A 26,183-nucleotide genomic window follows, 5' to 3' on the forward strand; every position below is an offset into this window, starting at 1 on the left:
CTCAAGGTAATTGTAGTTCTTATTGAGTTCATTGCTTATTTTGGCCACATTACCAGCATCTTATGGGACGCAGAATTAGCCGCCAAACAATTTGACAGATAAATAGTATGATAATCTTTCAGACCGAGGATTTAACCTGGTATTTATCCGTGTTTTTCGTTATTTGAACATGACCTGTGCCCAACCCAGGTGGCAATTTCTGGCTCTGACAAGTGAACCAAATGCAAAAGTGCCTTAAAGCTGCATTCTCTCTCCTGTCCATCAGGGGGCGACTCCTCTGGTTGTATAGAAGTCTATGAGAAAATGACTCTACTTCTCTCTTGATTTATTCCCTCAGTAAACATTGTAAACATGAGTTTATGGTCTCAATCTCTAGTTTCAAGTCTTCTTCAATACAGCATGATGTTCATTTAGTAAAGTATGCTCCCTTTAGAGTAAATTAGCCCATATTTACCACATTTAGTCGTCCCATTCGACCTCACTTAACCACAGACCTTATTTAAACCCACGCCAAAAACCCATTGACCTCGAGACAGTGGAACCGAAAGTGCTGACTCATTTCTGAGTGGTGGGACTTATTCCTTCAGAGCTTTATAATGTATTTTATGAGCTATATGTCCCATGACTAATTGATGTACTGCCTAAAAGATCAACCGGAAACCCCTCTGATAAAGAGATGGACAAAAAACATTTGGGGAACTGGAGAAGAGTTGAGAGACATGTTGTTGTTTTGATGGACTTGTGCCTCGCTGTTTGGTCGGGTTCTTTAAGTTTGCAGCAGTAACCATGACCCGTCCGTATACCTCTGCATCATGTAGACCCAATCCATCAGTGTGCAGATTTGCTAAGCTCAGCAATAAGCCGTTTGTGGCACGGTTGCGTAGAAAAAAATGATTGGTTCTGGATTCTGGATGGAACGAGGCATTATCATTTTGATATGCAGCCACGAGACTCAAAAAGGTCAGAGCGTAAAGAGAGAGATTTACGGAGCGTTTTGTGGGAACACATCCACAGTGGAGCAGTGCTGACGGGGGAGAAAATGGCTCACCATTATGTCTTTGCGGCGAACGCTGGCAGTCTGTGCCTCGAAGACCACTGAGGAGAACTTGTATCTGGGTTCAGACAGACTCTGCAGGGCATTTATCTCCAGGCCGAAATGTTCCCCGTGAGAATTAATTAATTTTTCTCAGCCTGGCGTGGAGCAGTAAAGCCTTTTTCTTTTTAAACTAAGTCATTCTACAGTTCTGGGAATAAGGAATGTTCTTTTTTTTTTTTTTTTTTTTTTTTTAAACGTCACAGTGGTGCAATAAGACAAACGTTTCCATACAGCACTCTGACATAAGTGTTACAATCCAGTCCAGAATCAAGAAGCAGTACAGAAGTATTAAAAGTGAAAGGGTGTAAAGAAACCCTGTGAGTTGGCGGAATGACGTGACACGCTCAGACACGGCACATATTCACCACAAAGCCAGATCAGACTGGTCAGGGAGGCTTTATTTAGAACCTGCGGGCAGCTCCGGTAACATGATCTCAGCCAGAAATGTTTACCCTACCTTATGACGGGGCAGGCTGCCCTGCCCTGCCCTGCCTGGGGGTAGAGAAATAAATAAAAACTCCACAATAAAAGTCTGTTTTTCTGTCTGCGTTCAATCAGCCGTCAGGAAAGCCAGGATCACCCCTTCAGACTTTCTGTAACCTCGAAGCACCCAAAGCTGTTATTCACGAAAAACAGCCTAAAAGCCGTCACAGCTGGCTCTCTAACATCTGAACCGAGTGAAGGAAAAGGCCATGGCTGCTACGTAGGCAGACCTAACTGTACAGAATGTCACTCTGCTGGTGAAGTACAGTGATGAGGTGAATCCAGGTATAACTGTATAACTGTATTCCCTTCACTGCATCTTTAAGCAGTCGTGAAGGATGGGAGCAGGATAAGGATAAGATTGGAGAGATTGGAGAACAAAGCTTGGTCAAAGTTGAGATGTGGACTTTGCAAAAGAGCTCGTAGCTAAGTAAGAGGACAATTTCTGATGTTTTGTATGATCAGTTTTATCTAAGTGTGTTTTTAGTTAATGGGAACAGGCCAGCTCATTTGATTTAGTTTTCTAAGGGGATATATCATGAAAAAAAAATCACTTTTTCATTGCTTGTGCGAACACATTTTGGTGTCTGTAGTGTCTGCATAGCAACCCACAAACCCCAAAAGATAACACAGTCGGGCTGTCCAAAGCCAAAACTGCAAGAAGTGTTTTTCTAAGAAAAACACTTAAAAATGAAATAGAAAATGTCCGTAGTTGGACTCTGGTTTTGGAGCCTCGAGTTTGGCATTTTGGCCGTTGCCATCTTGTTTTCTTTTGCAAGTGACGCCGTTGTAGAGACGCCGTATACAGCTCACAAGATCACAAGGTAGCCCCGCCCTAAATCATCCCCTGCTTTATGGTCTGTTTGACTCTAAATGGAGCATCATTTACTAAATGAACATCATGCTGTATTGAAGAAGACTTGAAACTAGAGATTGAGACCATAAACTCATGTTTACAATGTTTACTGAGGGAATAAATCAAGAGAGAAGTAGAGTCATTTTCTCATAGACTTCTATACAACCAGAGGAGTCGCCCCCTGATGGACACTAGAGAGAATGCAGCTTTAAGACACTTCAGCATTGGCTTCACTTTTAGACCCCTAAGTTTGCAACCTGGTTCGAACTATACAAATATCTATTTTTGAGCGTTGCGTCAATGACCCCGTGACCTTTTCTGTGAGCAATGCAGCATGTTTTGTCAGACGCCATGTTTCTATGTATCCCCGTTGCTGGCTTTAAACGCCTGCAACAGACGAGCAACGACTGACGGGTGAAGGTGAAATGAGGAGTTGTCTCACCAGTTGCTCACTTCTTTTGTTACAGCATGGTATTATTCAGTGATGGCAAGTACACACATTTACATTCACTCAAATACTGTTCTTAAGTACCATTTTGTAAACATGAGCAAAAGTATGAACCTTCAAAATTGAGCATGACGTGTCCCCTTTAAAATTGAATGCCTTGTGAACTCCACCAGCGCTCCACTGCTGTGAAGTGTTCGTGTTCAGTAGATTTGGATCCAATCAGCAGTTCTAAGGAAACCGTCCCCTCTGTGTGCAGGATGTAGTGGTTTTGAGAACAGATAAGATCCTCAGAAGATGATGACTTGCTAACAGATTGGCATTTTTTTTGTTGTTGCAGAAACCCAATGTTTTTCACCATTTCAAACTCACTATTCTGGACTTGAGAAGGCAGAGGAGTGATGCACTTCTGCAGCAAGTCCTGCTAAATAATGAAAGCATGACATTTGTAGTCCCATCCCATCAGAGCTCTGACTTCAGGCGCTGGTCCCCATTAACAAATAGGAAAATAAACCCTGTACAGTGGTTGGTTACACGCCAGAGAGATTAGTTAATTAGACGAGGCTCACAGCCACAGCCAGGTGTTTGTTCGCCTCATCCCGGCTTTCTACTTTGCATGTGGAGACAGTTTGATGAATCATCTCTCCCATGGCCTGTACTTGGGAGTCTCCAGATTTGACTGCCTGCTCATATTTGAATCTAAGCAAACTCTTTGACAAGATAAACCCACCTAACGCCAGACACAGTCTGCCTGAAGCCCTCGTCAGGTGTGCTCTGTTACAGTTATCACATTTAGGACAGATTAGGACTTTTTTATTTTTTTAATAGCACCAGATTACAGCTTTGACTCCCAATTTGTGTTTTCCGTTTGGTAGCTGGTGGTTTAAAGGTCTTTGTTTGCTGCTGGTGCTGTGCCAGTCCTATTTTAAACTCAGTGGTGGGTTGCTGCAGTCTCTAAATCTTCTGCATAACTCACTGGGGAGGGAAAATGTTGCCACACTGGTGAATTCAGGGAACCAGGAGGATTTTACAGCCCCGTCGTCTCCGACTTTCGCCAGCGTCCTTTCTGTCCCCAAAGAGTCCAGCTGCAGGGCAGGCAACGGGTAAGCTACACCGTTTGGTCTTTGGACATGTGCTAGCAGGCGTCAAAATCAGAAAGTGCTGCCACGGGTAAGAGAAAAGTCTCTCTGACTTCTTTAATTAATGTGTCATGTCGTGCCTTGGGGAGGGAGCGAGAACCCCAGTTGTGCAAGTGAAGCTACTTAGTTACTGTTGAGACACAGCAACCACTTTTACAGCTCCTGTTCATGGGGGGGGACAATTGTTCTGGCGCCAGACCGGCGGCAGAGGTAGACGCAGAGCTGAGCCGACGTCTGTTACCACCTGGTGTGAGGGTGGTCAAGTTTTCCGTATTGTCTTTGGTGCAAATGCAGAGTTTCTGCGTGTAATTCCTGACTGTTTTTAATTAATGAATACCTTCTTAAACATAATATCTTCTTTATATAAGGCAAACATAACTGGAGTTTTTTTTACCTGCCACAGCCGGGAAAAAAAATACTATTTTTGGCAGATATAGCAGGTATCTAATTTCATTCCCTGAACACAACACAAGTCTCTGTCTGTGCCCAAAGTAAAAGCTAACAGACCAGGAGGAAGAGGATGTATGAACGGAGAGATTACTCTCTTCCTATCCACACATTCAAATGAGATTTAGTGTCGGCTACGTCTGTGACTGTGACACTGCTGTAAAAAAATAAAAAAAATAAAAAGAGACTGTGTGCTTAACAAATGTGTCCTGGATAGAGATTTAAAAGAAGCCATCCTTCCTTCATCTCCCACCCTGACTGAGCTTTAATTCCTTTCAGATTAGTGTTCAGCGTTCAGCGACATCCCGCTGCCTCGTTCTCTTATCAAGTTCTCTTTCTTTGTGCGTCCACTTCAGTGGGTTTCTGTCTTTGGAGCCGTTTATTGACGGTGCAGGGAATGTTTTTTCAATAATCCAAATTATGTTGCTGCTAAAGCATATTTTTATGGAGGAAATTTCATTTGCTTTTGTCAATTTGATCCAGTTTGTTGTTTTGGTTTACTGCTTTAACATTCCTCGTTATAAATGTCTCTGTATCGGACCACTAGACTGTAATTAATTAGATTTCATTGGTTGTCCACGCATCAGTGGACCAGTAAGAGCAGCTCTGGGTTCGACCACAGAAACACACTTCCCCACTTTGACCAGTTGGTGTCAGCAGCGACAGTTGCAGCGTTCCTGACCCAGTTAGCTGAAGGATGGTGCTGCGTTTTTTTTGAATTGTGACCCAGCAGAGTTAATCAAAGCTTCACCGACCTTCCTTTTGTGGTGGAGTCTGGGTCCTCTGAAAGGCAAACGGGGGTGGAGGAGGAGGAGGAGGATGATTTGTCTGTTTATCAAAATACTGCCAATCCCTGCTGTCCCTGCAGATCAGGAAATGATTGCCGTTTAAATGCTAAATCTGACCACCAGCGAACTAGTCTGGGCGGGTGATTCGCTGCCTCCTAACAGAAACATTTATTCATGATTATGGCATCCTGACCTTTTTCCTGAAATCTATTAAACTGGGAAAACGATGAAAAAGAATCTTTCACATGGCCTGAGGGCAAGAACGGCCTTTCTTCCATGATTCTTCCTTTTATAAAATGTTGGCATATCCTTTCTTTTCATTTAGAATATATTGACATATGTGATTGATGCGTAACAGTGTTCAGTCTTTGAAACATTTGTCAAGGACGGGATGAAATGTAGCTGACGACACACCGGACAGATTTTGTTCTTTTTCTGATGTTCTGATTTTACGGCCATCACCTCTTCATCGACACACTTCTTCTCCAAAACATCAAGTCTCTAATGGACTGTTCTCCTCCTCCTCCTCCTCCTCCTCCTCCTCCTCCTCCTCCCTTTTATCCTTTTTCCTCTCGCTGAAGGATGGCCACACTCCTGTCACGCGTACTTTCAGTTGCCTGGCAACCCGGATGAGATGCTTTTTCTGGGGTTTTGAAAGCGGGATGGGGGGGGGGGGGGGGGGCATTGTTGAAGGAATAAATAGCTCATCAATGCAGTCCAACTGAAGAGAGGAGGTGAGGGGAACTGTTTATAAGTAAAGCATTCATTGAGCGTCTGCATTGTTCCATTAATCAGAGTCTCCAATTCACCTGGGCTTCACCCGTCGTCACGGCGATGGGTTTGCATCCTAATTATCGGCGAGGCCCCCGGTACCAGGATGTGTTTAACTACAGGTGATGTGTGATTCAACATCGCCTCAGCTGAAGAGAAAGAGGCTGAAGGTCTTGGCGAGGTGCTCTCTCATGACGGAGCTCACACTGATTTCATGGAACAAATACATGTTTGGATGACGTTGATGCAGGGTAATCTGGTGTTCAGCTCCTGAATTGGGAAGCTCTCCCTCTGTACTGCCAGATGTCCAACTGTTTTATTCACTTACTAAATTAGTTTACCTCCGAGAAATACTTCAACGGAAACTCAGCGGACGCTCGTCGGAGCTTCGAATCCATGAATTGAATGAAGTGGTTTGAACAGCTCTGATCACAGGTTGTTACTGCATCTGTTTCCTCAGCGAAGCATGTGATGTTTTGGCAGGAGACGCATCGACAGGCTGCGTAGTCGCAGCGCTAATATAAGAGCTGCAATGTTCGGTCAAGATGGGTGCATAGCAAAACTACTGAGACTAGAGATGTCCCAAGCCGATGGATCAGGAGTTGGGACGTTTCTCTGTGATCTGTATGGAACCCCCCTCGCCACGGTTCCACACGCATGATCTGCAGATTAATTACGCAGTTTAACCATCGTAGTGTGAAATTAAGTTCACTGCCGATCACAATACATTGTGAACGATAAATCCCTGTTGAAACCAGAGCTTACATCTAACGCCCGGGAAAATGACATTGTGCAAAGTTGAATTATAACGTTATCATCATGTGTTACAACGTTGTTTTTGGCAAATAACCTTAAGTAAATACAGTTGTTTGTAAGAACAATAAAATAGATATTAGAGAGGTAATTATGACCTGTTTTTCTTCCCTACTCTAGCTCCAATTAGCCCATAATACATGATTAAAACTATTAATTCCAGGATTTTCTATCAATAAAAATACAATCTTTTATTTCCCTAATCATTCAATTGTGTGTTTGTATGCAAATATCCACTGCAGATGACTCCATTTAGAATTTTGACACAAAATATAGTCTGTTGCCTTGTCAACCAGCTGCTATAACAAAACAAAACAACAACAAAAATGATCTGTATTGGCCGATAAAGAAAATGCATGATCGGGGAAACTCTTAAAGTTACACTTTTTTCTGCTGAACCCATCTGTGACACAAAACCATGATAAGACCCGAACCCCTGAGTTTTGTTATCCGTTGCATTTTGTAGTATTGGGGCCCATTCGAATATATTTTAACGGTCAAAACCTGATCCCTTTCTCGACTGAACTCCACTGTGTTTTTTCCAAATCTCCACGATGACAGCGATAACTACGTCGCCTTCTTATAGTCTGAGTGTTACGTCACAACAGGTTGATACATCATTTAGGTGAACGTATACGATTGGATAAGTATTAAAGGATGGGATCTGGTTTCAGGGGCCACAATAAACCTGATCGGGACATGGCTAATTGTCATAAATGATAATCACAGCAGCGGCGTTTAGCTGTTGATCCCCATTCAGATCATACCTATGCCAATACACGGGCAGAAAATTATGGAAAAGCTGACGTGTGAGCAGATTAAACCGAATGAGATTACAGATGGCGGAGTGTCGAGCAGATCCCAGCTCACCTCCTCTTCACCTCCCAACGGCGTGTTTGAGAGAACCCCCCCCCCCTCTGTGTAATTAACACGACCTCAGGAGACGTCTTTAGTGAGGACGGAGGCAGAGCACGGCGAAGAACGTTCATCTTTACAAGCCTTGATCAGTCTTGTAAAGACCTTAAAAACACAGCTGCATGAGATGGTTGCTTCCAATTCTGTTTCAATTGTTTTTGTAGCCGGCGGCAGATCGTATCAGCTGTCACTAATGTTGTGAGAAACATGACTAAGGCCAAAGTTAAAGTGCTCTCCGTCCTCCCCACAGATCACTTCTGAGGGAAGACCTTTCACTCCAACTCTACTATACAATCCAGAGCTCAAGAGTAAAAAAATGTCAAGTCAAATGTCATGTTGGGTTAGTAGATCTAGTAACTCAAAGACAATTGGAGAACAATGTTTTTTCTCCTTTTGAAGATGGAAACAGCTAAGGAGTGAGCCATCTCGCCTCTTTCTCATCTCTGTTGAGAGTTGAACGTGCACCAATGGGGCACTTGCAAGAAAATGGCGACGGGTAAAGACAAAGTTTATGAGCGTGGGTGGCCCTAGAGCATGTGGGTGAACCTCCAGATCCTTGTTTATTATTTGATAACCGCTTATGGATAAAATAATTTGTTTAGAGGCAAGTAAAAATCTACTTTGGCCTAGCAGATTTCTGATTTCTGAGTGAAAGAACCGATCAACGTTGATCTTTGCAATCGCTGTGCTTCGCTGTGTTTCTGTAGTTCCCACAATTCCAACAGAGTGAAACATCTTCTCTCTTTCTGATTTCAGGAAGTCCCAAATCTCCCAGTTTAATATTGCATTCACATCGTATCAATAATTCAAGTTTATGAATTTCAGATTTCTGAATCAGGCCCCTTCAGTATTTGGATCAAGTAACTCATGGAAAAGATGCTGTGTCGCCACATCTTTTTAATTCAATATGTTGGATACATATTTAATCGTCATTTATGTTAATACAAATATTTAGAGATAACTGATATTAAAGCAAATCTGTTCGGGGCCCATAAATCTCTTTATTTTCCTTCAAGAGGAACTTTTTTTGCAGTGTGGTCGGAGAGGAGAAGGGGTCTTTTGCCTGTGCTTTAGGGACAAAGACGTGGAGGAGGAGGAGGAGGAGGAGGAGGAGGAGGTGCGAGACACAAAAGAACAGAGGCCTCTGTCCGTCCACGCTCCTCTATAGAGCAGCCGAGCTAATCCACATGCTAGCTTTAGCTTCACCCCGTTCACAGCGGGGGCCACTCGGCGTCCGGCTGACCTCCCGTCTGTTCAGGTGAGCAGGCTGCTGTTTAAGACTCACCACTGGACCCAGTCACGTGATCGAAGCCGGCCCAGCGTTCTCCACCACGTGTGAGCTTATCTACATTAAAAGGCCTCCATACTCCGCTCTCCATTAAAGTTTTACACGATGCAGCAATAAGAAGACTTTTCACTTATCACACGACGGTGCCCATGCATCCTGAAGAAAAAGTAGGAACAACTTGAATCATTTAGATTTAGAGCTCTGAAAAGGATTCAGATGTCTTGAACACAGGAGGATATGCTACATGATTTATGTACAGTAGTAGAGCTTTTGATAATAAATCAGTTGTCTCAGTCATTGTACAAGCAGAAATGGCAAATAACTCCCTGGTTTCAGCTTCTCAAATGTGAATATTTGCTGTTTGTGATAGTAAATTGAATATTTTGTGATTTTTAAGACTGTTTATCAGGAACAACAAGCAAATTAAAGACACATTCTGGCCTCTGAGAAATTCTGAATGCCATTGTTTACACTATTATTTAACCACAATGAATGCCAAGCAACCACATTTTTCTTTTTCTAATTATTTGCAATGGGATCGCAGTGTATTTTCACAATGCTACAAACGGCAGCAGTGTGACTGCAGGCAGCAACCTCTGGTTCTGCGAGTGAAGCCGATGCGAAAAAGTGTTTTTGAAATTGCATTCTCTCTACTGTCCACCAGGGGGCGACTCCTCTGGTTGTATAGAAGTCTATGAGAAAATGACTCTACTTCTCTCTTGATTTATTCCCTCAGTAAACATTGTAAACATGAGTTTATGGTCTCAATCTCTAGTTTCAAGTCTTCTTCAATACAGCATGATGTTCATTTAGTAAATGATGCTCCATTTAGAGTCAAACAGACCATAAAGCAGGGTATGCTTTAGGGCGGTCATAGCAACCAAAGCGTCTCAGCTGAAAAAACAACACTGCTCCATTGCCCTTCATCTTTTTAATTAAAAAAACCAACAATGTATATCTAGAATAGCCGAACAATTGAGCGTATTTACAGAGCACACAAAGTCATTTGCACACAAAAAAGGCAATTATACTTTTATATATTGCATTATTGGGCCCAATCATTATCACCGCAGGGGCTACCATGACAACCCTTTAACCTTTTCATAGACTTAAAAATCAATCGAGCAAATAATCAGCAGAATAATCAAAGAAAACAAAGAGATGAATGACAACAACGTGTGTTTGACAGACAGACAGTTGATGCCTATTCTACGCCTTGTTCACTCTGAGTTTAATGCAATGCAGCTTGGTTTCAAAATGGCAAAATATATATATATATACATACATTTTTTTAAACTTCACATCTTTGTTGCTACGTGGTCAGAAATGGCTTTGTTCATTATAATACGATTATGAATGAGCGTTGCTCTCTGGAACCTGCAGATACAGAATGAGTTCTGCTCTGCATCACGTGGATGGAACAGTTACATATTTCAGTGTTTCTATCTGGGACACGCTTTTTATTTGTCGATTATTAAAACATTTCAATGATATTTGACATTGTTGCTCTGTATGTCAGAGCAACAATTTGATATAAATAACGATGTTATTCTACATCTCTACAATAGTTCATACAGGTTATGTTTCTGCAGGTTTGATTGATAATGTTGAGATTACAACAGGAAGTGTGTGTGTGTGTGTGTGTGTGTGTGTGTGTGTGTGTGTGTGTGTGTGTGTGTGTGTGTGTGTGTGTGTGTGTGTGTGTGTGTGTGTGTGTGTGTGTGTGTGTGTGTGTGTGTGTGTTAACAGCAGGTAAACACACACAGCAGTCTCCTTCCTATTTGTCGACATGACAGACTTCACCCCCCCCCCCCCCCCCCCCATTGCTCCTTCCAGTGTGAGTGTGTCCCGTTGTATCTCCCATTATATTTAAACCATTTCGATTGGTCTGCTTCCCAGTGTCTCCCCCCCCCACTCCCAGCTGCCTCCCTCCTCCCCCTCTGCATCTCTTTATCTGCCCCCCCACCCTCTTCTCCATCTTGCCCTCCCTCATTCATTCCCTCTCTTTTACCACCTTTGCTTTCTCCCTTCCCTCACCTCCTTTCTCCTCCCCCTTTTTTTTGCTGCTTCTACTCCATCTCTCCCTCTCTTCTTTCCTTCCCCTCCCTTCCCTCCTTCCCTCTCTTCATCTTGCTGCAGAAGTCAATCTTTTTACAGCTCTCTCTCTCTCTCTCTCCCCTCTCCCTCTCTCCCCCCTCCGCTCTGACGTCACTCTCTGTTTGTATAGCTATTGTCTTACAGCGGCTGCAGCAGCCCTCCATCAGATTTTTTGTTTTCCACCCCCCACCTCCCTCCCTCCCTCAACCCCTCAACCCTCCTTCTCTCTCCCTTTTCCCCGGGAAACCCTCTCTTTCTCTCTCCCCCTCTCTCTCTCTCTCTCTCTCTCTCTCTCTCTCTCTCTCTCTCTCTCTCACCCCATTAGTAAACAGTGAAGTGGAATGAGAAGTGAGTGAGTGAGGGAGAGGAGAGGATGAGACGGAGGACAGAGGCTGCAGAGAGAGAGAGGAGAGATGCGATGGCGTACGGATTTGAACACAGTTCACCTCGGCTGTGAAGGATTTCTGCTCCTTTTTATCTATCGGTTGATTTAATCCACCACAAGCCGTCTTGGTTTTTTTTTTTATTCGTAACCGGACTAACTGAGCGTGTGTGTGCGTGTGTGTGTGTGTGTGTGTTTTTTGTGTGTGTGGACTGGAGGGAGGCTTTTAAATAACGACGGATAGCGGAGTCGGGGCATCTGGCCGTCTGGGAGGCAGCGACGGCCGGCTGGCTGCATTGTGTTGCTTTGATGACCCCCGCTGTGTAGCTGCCTGCTCATCAACCTCCCCCTCCTCCCCCACCCTCCCTCTCTCTCTATCCTTCTCTCTCACCCTCCCCTTGCTCTCCACTCTCTTTCCTCCTTCTCCTCCTCCTCCTCCTCCTCCTCCCCCCCTCCTCTCTCCATCACAGCTCCCGGCCCAGCCATGTTCGGCACAGAGTCCTCATGTAAGTACCACCAACATCCTCCTGCCTCCTCTGTGTTTGTCCTCGTTCATTTAACGTTTCTATTTGTGTGCGTTTTTTTTATCCGATGGAGAGTGGGAGGGCGGGGGAGGGCAGTGGCTGGGTTTTTCCTTCTATTCCTGCATCCCTCCTCTCCTCTCCTCTCCTCTCTCCGTCTTCCTGTTTTTGCCTCCATGGTTGCTGGTGGCAGATTGCACGGGGAGAAATCTGGGATCTACCATTTTAGCACGGAGGGTCGGCACCACAAGCTAGCTGGTCACGCTGTGCTCACCGCCTGCCCTCGCATTCTCTCACTCTTCAGCTTGCTGTGTGTCGCGTGTGTGTGTGTGTATATATATATATATTTATATGTATATTTACAGATATATATATCTATATCTATATATATATAGATATATATAGATATATATGCAATCATCTCCCGCCTGTATGCATTTAAGTCCTCCCGAGCGTGCCGGTTGAATGCCATTTAAGTGCGTCTTTGTGCACGTTTTACGAGTGTGTGAGTGAGCACGACAGAAGATGGATGCTTTTGCTCTGAGTTGCATCGTTTTTTCCAGAAGCATCAGCCTCCTCTGTCTTCTTTCCCTCCGGCTCAGATTGCTGTGAGATGCGAGGGTTTGCTTGTCCTGCCACGGATGCTACCCGAAGCTAGCATAGCATACTGATGTACTGTATGCACCTTATATGTGTGTGTGCGTGTGTGTGTGTGTGTGTGTGTGTGCACGTGTGTGTGTCTCTGGACATTGCTTAGCTCCTAGCTTCCTTCAGTGGACTTGTAGTGTTGATCTCTATACGTGGGCCGACGTGTCCAGCCGAATCCACCCCCCACCCCTTCTACCCCACCCTCTCCAGAAAACCTTTCACTTAGATCAATACCATAATGCCTCGCTCCACTACCTGCTCCACTGCTTCAAGGAAGTCTGAGCTGAGCTGATTGATTCTGTCGTGGCCGCGCAGTCCGAGCCAAAAGTAACTTGTATTTTTTTTTGGGAGGCGGGGGGGGGCGGGGGGGGGACGCGGATCAGAGCCAGCATGCACAGCAACAACAGCAGCAGAACAGAGTGTTGGTGGGTTAGCATCCTCGGCTGTTCTAGTGAGGGAAAGCTGTCGTGCACCGCTCCTCCTCCTCCTCCTCCTCTGAGCACTGATCTTTGTTCATGAAACGTAAAGCTGAGCAGGTGACAGCGTGGAGGATTCTGGAAGTACCAGCCCGGTTCAGATCATGTCTCTTATTCCACCAGAGCCGGGCCGAGGTTGTCTCGCCCGTGAGGTCAGAGGTTCTGAATTAGTGTCAAACCCTGAGGTCATTTGAGGGTCAAACTTAGTGCTTTCACTAAGTCAGTTTGTCCTCACTGTTTTCAGCCTCCTGGGTCTGTTTTTAGTTTTGTGTAGGATTATCAGGACAGAATCTTGATGGCAACTTTTGGAAAGATACTTTCTTTTGATGAAGTTTTATTGTAATAATTGTAGGTTTTATGTTATGTTATAAATAGTATTTATTTGGTTATCGAAGTAAAGGATAAATGATAGGTTCTTTCAAATTTCTGTTCAGCTATGTTTTAAAATTTGCTTAGATGTTTAAATGTATGTTTTAGCAACACTTGCATTGGATATTAGATATAAAAGAAGATTGACTACCTTGATAATAGATTGAATAAAAGATAGGAAGAAATGAACTTATTAATGAATGGTATTTTGCTCCTAATGCCAAAGAACACCAGGTATTGGTGAAATGTGGCTTGCAGTAATAAATTAGTGGCAATTTTTCTACATGCGAGGCTTGTTCCTGTGTTTTAGGCAGGAAGATTGTTTTTGTAACGTGTCACAAGAGTCACATGATTGGTACTCTCTATCCCCGACTTAAAATTTAAGAGTAGAACCCAATGACCAACTTTTTGCCATCTTTATTCAGCTTCATAGAAAACTTACTTCCTGGTTTTTCACTCTTTCAAGCTGAAAACATCAATAACCTTAACCACACAAACATAAGTATACAGTACATGTCACAGGTTCAGTACACTATTATGTGAAACTTGCAAACTAACATACTATTCATACCAAGTACGAGGTAAAATTGAGTATGTAGTGCGTTCACACTGCATAGTTTGTGGCTTTTGTGTACGTGAATATGCCCAGATATATATACCACATTAGCAAGGACTATGACATGTGAGCTTCCTGCACATACTCAACTTCCCCACAATGCATTTGGTGCCTTGAGACTGGCTGTCAGACTTGTGAAATTTTGATCTAGGGCTAAAAGCTGCTAATATGTAATTAAGTTTCAAAGTGGTTTCACTCGAGAAAGTCCACCTAAAGACGTTCCTTGAGCGTACTTCAGTGTAAACAGAAGGCAAAATCTACTTTATCGTTATCGTTCACTTGGTAGGCAGTATGCGGTAGAAACTAAAAGTATACTGTACGCTTCAAACACAATAATCGTCAATCCCCCATTTGATTGTGTCCAACAGATCCAACCAATCTTAATGAATACTGCTGTTAAATGTTGAATTTTCATGGAAAAATTAGCACTTCATTCTCACCAAGCAGCTTTGGCGTTTAGTTTAGGAATCGGTCATATTGGTCTTTGTTGACTAAGATCTCTTTAGTCGATTAGTCGTTTTTAATGCTTTTCCTCATGGCTGAATGACTCGTGTCCAAGAAACCTATTACAACATCTATGACGAACACAAGATTCAAAGTGGTGCTTTTATGTGATAGATCTGAGGATAAAATCATAAAACCGTTGACAAAAAAAGTATGGTGTTAGTCGACAAAGAATTTCTTTGGTTGAGGACGGACTTTACAAGAGCCACTCAGGCCGACTAGGGCGAAAACACAACGCCCATTCAGCTCTGAAGGTTTAGGTCATAAACTCACCAGCATTTGTCCAAAACACTCCACAGTAAGTGGAGCCTCTTTTTTTATAGGCTATTTCATTGGAACTGCTTTGCTAGGAAACCGCTTAGGTCCCAGTTTATTTCCATGCTGCAAACACTGCATCAGCAAACACGGCAACAAGAAATGAACCTGGAAACATTTAGGACGTCTGCAATCTTCTGATTTACCGTATGTTATTTTTTCATAGTATATGAGACCTTTATCGTTTTTAGACTAAACGTTTCCATTACTATGGTCCAAATCATGATATTTTGCTGTCGTCTAAACCCCATTGGTCTAACCGGTCGTGTAGTCCTCCGGCTTTGACAAAGACTCTTTTTACTGGATTGTAACAAGGGCTCACATACTCCCAAATTCCCAACAGAATAATAGAATAATAGATATATAATTGAATCATCTGAGCAGAAAAAAATGTAAAAGCTTTTATGTATTTGCTTGTGTCGCAGTGTCTTAAAATAAGCCATAAGCGCATTGATTTTAGACATTAATGTAATTACTCTGAAAGGTCAAAACTGTCGCTGGAGGAATAAAGATGGCTGCCTCTATTAACCTCTGACACACTGTAGGTCAGTGTTCAGGTTTGGTGGGAGATGTTCCGAAATGCTTTCTGGAATCCAAACAGGGAGGACTCTTTCTGTTCCCTCTATCTCAAATGGCAGATGGTGGAGGGAGTGAAAAGCCAGAGAAAATCACATTCCAACATCTTAATAGGATAGTTTGGTAATTTGGATGTGTTTAGAATGTTATCGCCGTTTATGTTGCTGTCAAACAGCCATAAAGTCTATGTGTCCGACTGTGAGCTGTTATCTATGGTCTCTCCAAATCCACAAGACTCCATTGGCAAAAACTGTAATTTTACCTCGCAGAACAAGAGAGTTTCTAGTTCACCGCTGCTTCAATCGAGGCAATGTTTTAGTATTATTGGGTGACACCAAAGTCTCCCAATGATACAAACAAACGTACCGATTGAGGCAACGGTAGACCGGCAACCTCTGAGTTCTGTGAGGTAAAAATACAGTTGTTTTACAATGGAGTCTGGTGGCTTTGGCGAGAGTATAGATGAATATGACGGATTCAGTTCCCCGCCGGAAAACGTCTGTCTGACAGCGAGGTAAACCTGGACTGGCTACGAATGTCGATATTGTCCTCAATCAACAGACTCGGACTCCTCTTAGTGCTTTTTTTTTTTACTTTTAACTAAATGAAACCTTACTTAAGAACAGTATAACAAATATAAAGACATTTGAGTTATTGCCAAATGCAGCAAAAGTCCCCAAATGTACCTTGTTGGTACCAGTGTGAGCAGAAACAGTATCCGATTCGTACACCAATGGGTAAATGCAATTTCCTTTTCACACACACACACACATAGACCAGGGCTCGTTTCTAGACATTTGACCAACAAGTGTATAAATGGCGACTGCATTCTGTCTTGCTTTCTCTTGTTTGTCCCACGAGTGTTATAAGGGCGAAATTTATGATTCAGCAGCCGTGCAATAAGTCCACACTTTATCAAAATGGACCTCCAGTACTTTGAGATTGGCGGGAGATTTTATTCCTCCCCTGAAGCAGTATTGATTTTTATTTTTCTTCTTTTCCAGGCAATTAAACTTCATCATTGTTACACAAGGAACAGTGACAGGAAGTGAAGAACTTGTTAATAAAACTTCCCGTCCGACTCAAACCAGTGACTTGTGTTCAATCAGCACTGCAGCCTCGGCGCTGTTAATTATCTGATGTCAAACTGTCCTAGAGGAACTGAGATCTTATTATCACTGATGTGAACTGAAGACCACCAGTTCGATGGCACTCTTTTTGTTGGTCTGTTTAATACATTCTTAGAGGTCTAGGTGGAGGAATGGGTCCTCCAGAGTCCTATAACGGCCTCGGTGCTGTTGGAAACCAAAATATAGCTCGCAGTTATTTCCTTGTGTTGATTTTATGTCACCACAATTGGTAGCACAAGTACACACTGGCTTTTTCTTCAGCAAGGAGTATGCATTGTAAGCTCTCTGAGAAGTGTACTACACATGAATGAATCAAAGAACCTTTCCAAAGGTTTTTCCTCCAGTATCGATCCCATAGCAGCGTTTAATCCTCCTTTCGCTTCACATTTTTCTCTTTGCGGCCTTGATTTTCACAAGTCCTGCACCTCTATGGAAACAGCACAACAATGGCCAAACAATGGAATCTATATATATATATATATATATATATATATATATATATTGAGCTATTCCCATTTTTTTAACACTCTACTTACAGCTACTCCTTTCCTTCTGTTCGACTGCTCCTCAATGCTCTGTTCAGCAGCCTGCAAGCCTCCTTTTTAAAGTAATCACAGTTTTCAAATTAGTTTCTGTTTCTTCTGAAGCATTAGTCCCACATAATGTGGTTAAGGACCCTCGTAAAGATGAAAATCTGACAGTTATGACGGTTTTTACAGCTTCTGGCTATGATACACGGTGTAGGTAAAGCGGTTTCAGCATCGGATCCATATCGGTATCTGTATTTGATGCATCTGTGTTCTAGTGGTTCAGTGTGTCTTGTAGTCAAACCTCACCACGGTGGATACCTGCAAAGACGATGCTTTGAACCCCCGGGTCCTTTTGTAGACCACGACCTAGTCTAGTCTGTCTCGTGGCTCTTGGGGAAACACGGAGGGAGGTTCAGTCTTATAATATCAGTTAATGTGACGGCGTTATAGAATCAGCCTGAACCACATTAATTTACTCACACTTGTGTTGGAGCCACTGCAAACACATTTTTTTTTAGGGAGACAACAGTATAGAGGTAACGGAAAATGAAGCTGTGTTTTCCAAGTCCATATTAATCCATATTCATGTGGCATTGACTTGTACATTCTTCATACAGATCTATGTGACTTGTAGTCATCATCAGGATTATATCAGTTACATATTTGTGAGTGTGAGACCATTATTTCCTGATCATCCGCTGTGAGCATATTTGCAGATTGGACCCGTCCAATAATCTGTAATACGCACCATTACACATGTGATGCAGTGGATTTTTTGAAAGTCTTTCTTGCGTGTCCACGGCCTTTTTAAGATAGAGTGACGCTTGTCCTCATGGAAACCTGACCACGGCACTGACTGTACTACCAGGAGGCTACTGCTGTGTAAGATTAATATGAGATTGCCAAAAAAGCAGGCCTGAGCTCAGGGAAATGCAATTTGCAAATGGAGGTATGTTTGATGGTGGGAGGATTGCTGTAGGCCAAATCTTATATCACTTCTATCGCTCATATCTCTCCAGCGTTGTATAAGTGCTCTTTCATCAGTGGCCATTATGTTTTTTTTGTTTTGTTTTGTTTTTAAGATGGGTATTATTTTGCCTGTTGCCCGACAAGATCACATCATCTTTTAACACAGAGGATGAGCCTCTAATGGGCTTTGAGCTGCCCTGCTGAGGAAAGCTCCAGGTTGTATTTGTTTGTTGCCCAACGAGCAGAATAAGGTGCTTACTGGGAAAAAAAAAAAGGGGCCATTTGATGGAAGCCAAGTAGCAAACTCTGACGGCAACCAGTTGTCTCCGTTGCTGTGGTAACCCCCCCCCAAAAAACGGCAGAGCGATCGGGTTTCTGTGGTAACTGCTGATTCTGCTATTTCTGTCTCTTGAGCTCATACAGTGGCTGGAACTTGAGCGAGCCAGAAAGGAGGATTATTTTAGATAAAGGATCTTCAGTATGGACTTAATCTCATATCCCATGGAAGAGACACGAATGTGTTCTCACATGATCGTGACCTCTGACCCTGAATCCTCACCCAACAGATGCACGAACTGGGAACATCTCTCCAGAAAGCTTGTCCACTCAGTTTTTCATCACATGTTGAATTTCAAGAGGGGAAACTTCAATGTTGTTGTTTACGATTGTTCAGTCACCACTGCTGCTGGGTTTAATGTTTCATTCTGACTAGAGACATGCAATATAAAGACTAAAAGACTTCTGATACTGAATTGCACCTTTTTTTGGCCAAAAGGACAGAACTGCTAATGCACAATTCTGTATTTGTCTCCAAGATAATTGAAAAATGTAATGTGGGCTTGACAATGACTGTTGCCGTGTTGCCATTGGCAACCATTTTAGAGAAATTGGCAACCAATCTATGGCCTTTGTTTGGCATCAATGGCAACCATGTTTTAATAGTTAAAGACAGCAAAACGTGCTCCTCTTCAATCCATTTTTTATTTTTGGTTGAATTAGTGCTATTTAAATATTGCTGTAACAGTCTGGACCAAACAAGGCCGCTCCTGCGTTGGTGCGTTTACTTGCGTCCTCACAGGCTTTTGTTTGAGTTAATGGCGACGCCAATTAAGTTGTTTTGTTCTGAATGTGAGGTGAAAAGCTCAAACGTGAAAACTATTCAACAGACAAAGAACCAGATGAACCTGAACGAAAAGCAAAAATGAAATTGGCAACCACTTTTAAAAGTCAGTTTTAAGCCCTGGATTTATTTGAAATTATAATGAATTATTTCATCATTTCAATTTGCCTTTTTTATGCCATTCTAGTATAATTTGTCCTGAAATATTACAAATTTTAAATGAACTTCACAGATAACTAAATTGAACCTTAAATTAAAGTGTACTTTATATTACTATTACTTGAGTTAACTACCTGATCTTCAAGAACGTGACTAACAATGTTTACCTGCTGCCCTATAAAAAAAAAATGATTTCTGTCAAAAAAACATCAGCGTTTGTCAAAAGGGTTTCATTTGTATTTTTCACGAATTAACTTATTACATTTTTTTGCTGGTGGTCTGTTGCTTCGATCATTCGTGTTTTTTCCGTGCTGTAGGATTACGTAAACTGCATGATGTTCAGACGAGATCTCAATAGAAAAACCTGGAAACGTTTTACAACGTCTAAAGTCATTTTACTGGCATTCAAAATCTCCATATATGGATCCGAGGCTGGTTGTGAAGCTATTCAGCGAGCAGGACCAGCTCCCAGGCCATTAGCCGCTGCCATCCATAACTCCAGCGGTCCTCGGGCCGTGCCAACAGCAACAGAGCTCAGACTCTTGAGCTTTAATGATCATCGGCTCGGCCAGAGCCATGGGAGCTGAGGTCATTCTGCTGCTCTTGAATTCAAGCTCAGCACGCCCGCCCCACTTTGCTTTGGATATTCTTACATTTCTTTGAGCATACTTCAGCTTTTTTTTTGTCTTCCTTTTGGAGCTCAACATATTTAACCACCAATTCTGTGGTTTGGAGTGGTGCTGATTCACATCAAGGCCGCGGATAACAAATTACACAGTTAAATATAACTTTTTTCATTCCTTTTCTGTGCAATTGTTTGGTATTTTCAAATATAAGAGTTTAAAACATTTGAAAATGTTAAAATTGTAAATATTGGCACAAAAGGTTTTTTTTTTGGCAGCATGAGGATATTGGTGTTGGCGATTTGCTTCACTTAAATTACAATAATTCAAATGTATTGCATCCTTAATTTTCTATATAACTACTTATTGCTACTTTTTCATCAATAAATACATGCAGGCAGATAAATCCGAGTACTCTTATTTATAAAGTGCTAACAAAAATCCGACTAAATCAGTGTAGAATATAAATAGCCGCATCTCGTCTTGTATCTGTGTTTGCGGAAGAGTCTTAAAGCTGCATTCTCTCTCCTGTCCATCAGGGGGCGACTCCTCTGGTTGTATAGAAGTCTATGAGAAAATGACTCTACTTCTCTTGATTTATTCCCTCAGTAAACATTGTAAACATGAGTTTATGGTCTCAATCTCTAGTTTCAAGTCTTCTTCAATACAGCATGATGTTCATTTAGTAAATGATGCTCCATTTAGAGTCAAACAGACCATAAAGCTGTGTATGATTATGTAAAATCGCCGCCCTTGAGGCTCAAAAACCGCAGTCCACAAACCAATGGGTGGTCTCATGATGACCATGTCCACTTCTTACATACAGTATATGGTTTTCACATAGCAGCTCTGAGGCATTTTACAATGCATGAATCAGCCTAGCGGTTAGCGGATCTTTCCTCGCTCATAGCTCTTCTACTCTTACTTTATTTGAATGCCGTCTCTCTGCTCCATGCACACTGAGTGGAAAACGAAGAGGAAAGAAACAAAAAAAAAAAGAAATCCCGTTAAAAACTCACATTGAGCTGAAATGAAACCAAACTCCCCATTATGTTTCGTCACTGAACCAATGCCGAATCTTTTTGCATCACGATGCATCTTAGACTGGACAAAATGTCATTCAACCACACACAGTGCTTGAGTAGCTCATAAAGTTGAGATTCATGCCTGGTTAAAAACCCTGCTTGTATGGATGATGATATCCCCTCATAACTTAGCAAGAGAAGAAGCCTGGCGATTTTGAATTGATTAAAGATTAGAACCCTCGATGCGACCAAAGATAAACCAACAGAGAGCGGCGGACTCGTGTCAATTAGTCCGATATGTTGGACCGTGTGCTGCGGGCGAGCTGAGGAATAAAACCATCACCGTTCTTGGCAAACTCCCTCAGCAATAATCATTATGTGAGCTTGGCCGCTGATGAAAAGGGAGTTTTTATTTTTTTTATTTTGGGTAGCTTGCAGAAGCGAGCTGTAATATGATTAACACCCGGCTGCGGGATATGGATGGAATATATATTTGACTGATACAGTTCTGTCTGCGTGGAGAGTATTTAAGAGTGGATTTTCTTTTTTTTAAATGGGCAGGACATTATGGTGGAGATGTAACAAAAGGAGGGCTGGTGATTTTGGAAAAAACCTTCTTCTTCACTGAAGAAACAAAGACAACGTCTCATTTGTCTGCTGCGTGATTGTATTTGGAATGATAGGTCTTTTAGAAAAGGAGGAATACATTATGAAGTCTTTCTCTCTTCATTGTCATGGAGTTGATGTTTGGACTCTCAGAGCATCTCCGTTCAGCTGCTGATGGAGCAGCTGTATGACTGCTTGTTTGATTTAGTTCTTAGTGTAAACACCTGGATTCACGAGCAAATGCGTTTGCTAGTGAATCCAGAAACCGTAATGACCAGTTTTGCTAATATTTAGTCCCTCTGAGCTTTGAGGACGTCCCCTGTCCTCCAGTAACACTTCATACTCACTCCTTTTTATTTATGCTGCTAAATTTAGGTTAGAATTTGAGTTTGCATCCTCTTCACCTCCTAGAAAAAGGGTCAGTTGATGGAGATTGTTGCCTGATAATTCTCCTTGGTGGATTTCCAACAAAGCGGAGTGATAATTGAATCAGTTCAGTGGCTTCTCGTAGAGGAAATCACTGCATTTGTCATCATCGTGTTCTAACTCTTAACAAAGAGCTGCTTCTAACCTTGTCAGCCATTTCATTTCTCCGGGGCTCTCTCTTCCATCTTTTCTTTTCTCCAGCGTCTCCGCAAGCTAGAGACCAGAAGGTCACTGGATCTAATCAGTGGGTCGGGAGGGGAATCCTGTGTCCGACGAAAAGCAAATTATAATGTTTCACCCCCTCCCCTTACGACTGCTGCTGAGGGGCTCTAGAGCAAGGCACTTAACCCCCACTTACTTCATTAAAGCTGGTCAGTGACCATCTGGAAGGCTGGAGTGTTTCTGGGGCTGATGCTAGAAGTGAACGTGTGTCAAACAAGCTGTTGCTTTAAGAGTAACTAAAAAACCAAAAGCACTTTTTTCAGCTGAAAACCAATATATATGTTTTTTAGTAGTATTGTTGACTTGAATTCTACATATTGAGTTATACATTTGACAACTACCTTCTACTGGTTGAGACCTGGCTTTTGCAATTAAATGTTGTTATTGGCTGATCTGGAGGCTGATCATATTAAACCAACGTCTTTTTCGACTGCGTATAGAAGATTAATAGAGAAGAGAGAAGAGTAGCCCTTAACCATTCAGTCAGTCTGTTAATTGCCCATGCTAATTGCTAGCGCTAATTCTAAACCCTTGCATACACATGCTTTCATTTAAACTCTATACTGTAATGTATATGACAAAATATCTTTTATATTGGTTGCTTTTCTCTTATCCAAACATAATCACAACAGTCGGCACTCTACCATAGAGCATGGGCCATTAGCGCCAACCATTAGCACGAGCAAATTGAAAGGGTAACGGCCATCGTGAACTAATAATCTAAGAACAGTAAAGTCCGCCTCCATGTTAAAGTAATTTAGACCAAGCCCAGCAGTTATTGTGATTATTTTGAATGTTCTGTAACTGTAGCATGAAGGCATGGTGGGATTAGCCAGATAAATGAATTCAATTAGACAACATACAATGCTTCATCCACACTCCCTTTGTCCCAGCGTAGGAAAGCACGTTGCTATCGCCACACAGCCATCATCAACACTGATTCACCAGATTTTGCAACGAGCTGAAAGCTTCTTTTCAAGTCTACAGAAAAGAGAGAAAATGGTTGTGATTGTAATGCTACATAGATGTGACGGCCAGTGCCTTTTATATTTATATTTTTATTTATATATATATATATTTCCATCACAATAATGACAGGACTGAAGGACTGAGCCTTGACTATTTGTAAATCTGCACCGAGGCGGCTCCTCCATCCATTCTGCTGTAGGGTCATTTAAGGGTTGTCATGGTTACCTCTGCAGGAGGAGGCTAAGGAGCACCTGCCCCGCCCCCCTCATTAAAATCCACTTTATTGATTGGCTGTACTGCTATCTACAGACCCCCCCCCCTCAAGCAGGAAAGAGCTGGCTTACAATTGCGTCAGCCTGCCGTCATTCACAGACGGCAGCCAATCAAGGAAAAACAAACCAAACCAACCCCCCCCACACACACACAAACACACACACACACACGCACACCAGTAAATGTGCCATATGAAAGAGCTGCTGCTTAGATTGCTGTATGGATGTGGACACACAGTGGAGAAAACACAATCTAGGTTTGCGGTGGAGGAGGCACAGAATCTCACTTTCATCGGGCCATTCGCCAGAGATTTACATCTTTATTTAAAAGGAGGAAAATGCCCCGTTAGTGTGTGTTGGTGGATGTTCCAGTGGAATGGAGGGTAAGTAATGTGGTGTTGCGTCTCCTTTGCCTTGCTGATGACCCGCTGTGTGTAGTCGGGGAACTGTACGGTAGCTGTGCGTCTGATCTTTTCCCTTGCAAATGGCCTTTGTATTGTGTACAGCAGGTGGCCCTGTACATTCTGTATTGATATTCATGAAGTGGACGGTTTGCTCAGCGCGTGGGCGAAGGCTCTCTGTGTGTGTGTGTGTGTGTGTGTGTGTGTGTGTGTGTGTGTGTGTGTGTGTGTGTGTGTGTGTGTGTGTGTGTGTGTGTGTGTGTGTGTGTGTGTGTGTGTGTGTGTGTGTGTGTGTGTGTGTGTGTGTGTGTGTAATACACTAGCTGAAGCAGATATCTGTGTTTACATAGTGGCTTGTTGAGCAGAGCTAGATTAGAAGCCTGTGGTAGGGAGAGGGGGGGGGGACGTCATTCAATCTCTGTGTTTATTCTCCGTCGATGTCCCTTATGTTTGTTCCCTTTATTTACTTTTATTCTCTGCGGTTGAGGGAAATAATTAAAAATGAAAGACTGTTTGACAGATTGTGTCAGGCCTCGCAGCATCTTAGATGTTGTTTGAAAAAAAAAAAAAAAAAAAGAATACAGCCGGGGAACTTTCTTATCCACCGGCCAGCAAGTAAAGCAAAGAAACATAATAAATGAATCTCTCTCTTTTTCCATTCCTTTATTGACGAGGGAAATGATAACAACGCCAAAGCATTTCAAAACTCCACAAAGCAATTTGTCTGTTGCGTTTAGGGACGTAACGGTAAACAAAAGTCACATTCATGCCGCAATTTTTTTCCGAGTCACAGTTTGGTGCGAGTTCAGTACAGCGGAGAAAAGAAAAAGACTCAAAGGCATAAAGATATGTTTGTTTTTATTTATTTTGAACAAACAGTAGTGCAAGTGTCAAAGAAACACCAAATGATCTTGAGGAACCAGAGGACGTGTTAACCGAACCCTACCCTTACCGTGACGGTTTGGTACAAACACACAAACATTACCGTCCTCGTTGCTATTAATTAAGAATGCATCAGAGACATTGAGAAATCTGAACAAAACGGTGAGAACAGAATTGATGCAAAGCTACGTGAAGTTCTGGCAGCATTGAAGACGAGATGCACATTTTTACTCATTTGAGAACCAAATACAGAGTAACATTAAATATCACTGACAACTTGAAACAACCTCTTTTATGTCTTGGCAGCCATTTCTTTTTATGTCTCTCTTTCTTAGTGTCTGACTGCCAAGTCTTCATTTAGATAAAGCTCTCTTGGATCTCGAACGCACAAATACTTTGCAAGAACTTAAAATTAAAGTTTTTGAAGTGAAATGTAATGCCGTCATTTTCTTCCAAGTGTGCATCTTTCAGTCTTTGAACTGCTGTGTTTCAGTGGTAAGTCATTGTTGTGTGACTCCCACTTTGTATCGTGGTTCCGGATCTATATTTATACTACATGCTATCTAGCATTACCTAATACAACTGTGGATTGTATTGATTCCCTGTGAACTTGGCAGAGATGTTGCCCGTTCTTATTAGATCTCTTCTGTGTTTCTGTATAAAAAGGGGAAAGAAATATCAATTTGTATTTGCATCTGTGGTTTGGAAGTACTTCTACTGAAACTCAAAATAGATTTCCAGAATTTTAAATGAGATTTTAAATTAGTCTTTGATCTCTTTCTCTCCCTTGGATGACTTTCTGTCTCTCTTCCTCTCTCTTTCTCTGTCTGTATTTCCTTCTCATATTCAAGATAAGTTTGAGGAACTGTAATGTAGCACTGCTGGTATTAAGGCTGCGATGGTTGTTGTTGTTGTTGTTGTTGTTGTTGTTGTTGTTAACGGTGGTGAGTCACAGTAGAGGTCTGTGGGCAGTGGACAGTCAATCTGTCTTTTCTCACATAGCTTGTCAATTTGCATTCTTTAGACTTACATACACACAAACTAGCAGATACATGCATCTAAACAACTCACAGACAAACACACATTCACACACAACATAACCGCTTTTGATATAAAGCCAAACACAGGACCGGACCTGTATAAGGACATTTTACCACAAAGGTGTCGCTCTGGACTCAGCAGCCGCTCCACCAAAACTCAGAGGAGCTAGTCCGCCTTAAAGTCCAGCCCACCTTAAGTGAGCCTGGGCCAGAGTTGTCACTAACTGCGGGGACGACCATAGACTGTAATTAAGAAATGGACCT

At 42.3% G+C, this 26,183-nt stretch overlaps 1 protein-coding gene across 4 annotated transcripts in view; it reads left to right on the forward strand.

Moving 5' to 3' along the window:
• Positions 1 to 26,183, forward strand: part of LOC129107819 (suppressor of tumorigenicity 7 protein homolog) — a 51,971-nt gene that overhangs the window by 2,999 nt on the left and 22,789 nt on the right. For 2 of the 4 annotated variants that reach the window (XM_054619379.1, XM_054619381.1), the window contains exon 2: positions 11,991 to 12,026. The exons of 1 other annotated variant lie outside the window; for it this stretch is intronic. In XM_054619379.1, coding sequence (XP_054475354.1) covers positions 12,005 to 12,026 — 22 coding nt within the window. In that variant the 5' untranslated portion in view covers positions 11,991 to 12,004. Of the gene's footprint in view, positions 1 to 3,960; positions 3,984 to 11,990; positions 12,027 to 26,183 lie in introns of those variants that run through there. One more of the 4 variants, XM_054619380.1, reaches the window with a different exon arrangement.

Source organism: Anoplopoma fimbria, chromosome 19 (assembly GCF_027596085.1).
Source record: "Anoplopoma fimbria isolate UVic2021 breed Golden Eagle Sablefish chromosome 19, Afim_UVic_2022, whole genome shotgun sequence".
NCBI classification, from domain to species: Eukaryota; Metazoa; Chordata; class Actinopteri; order Perciformes; family Anoplopomatidae; genus Anoplopoma; species Anoplopoma fimbria.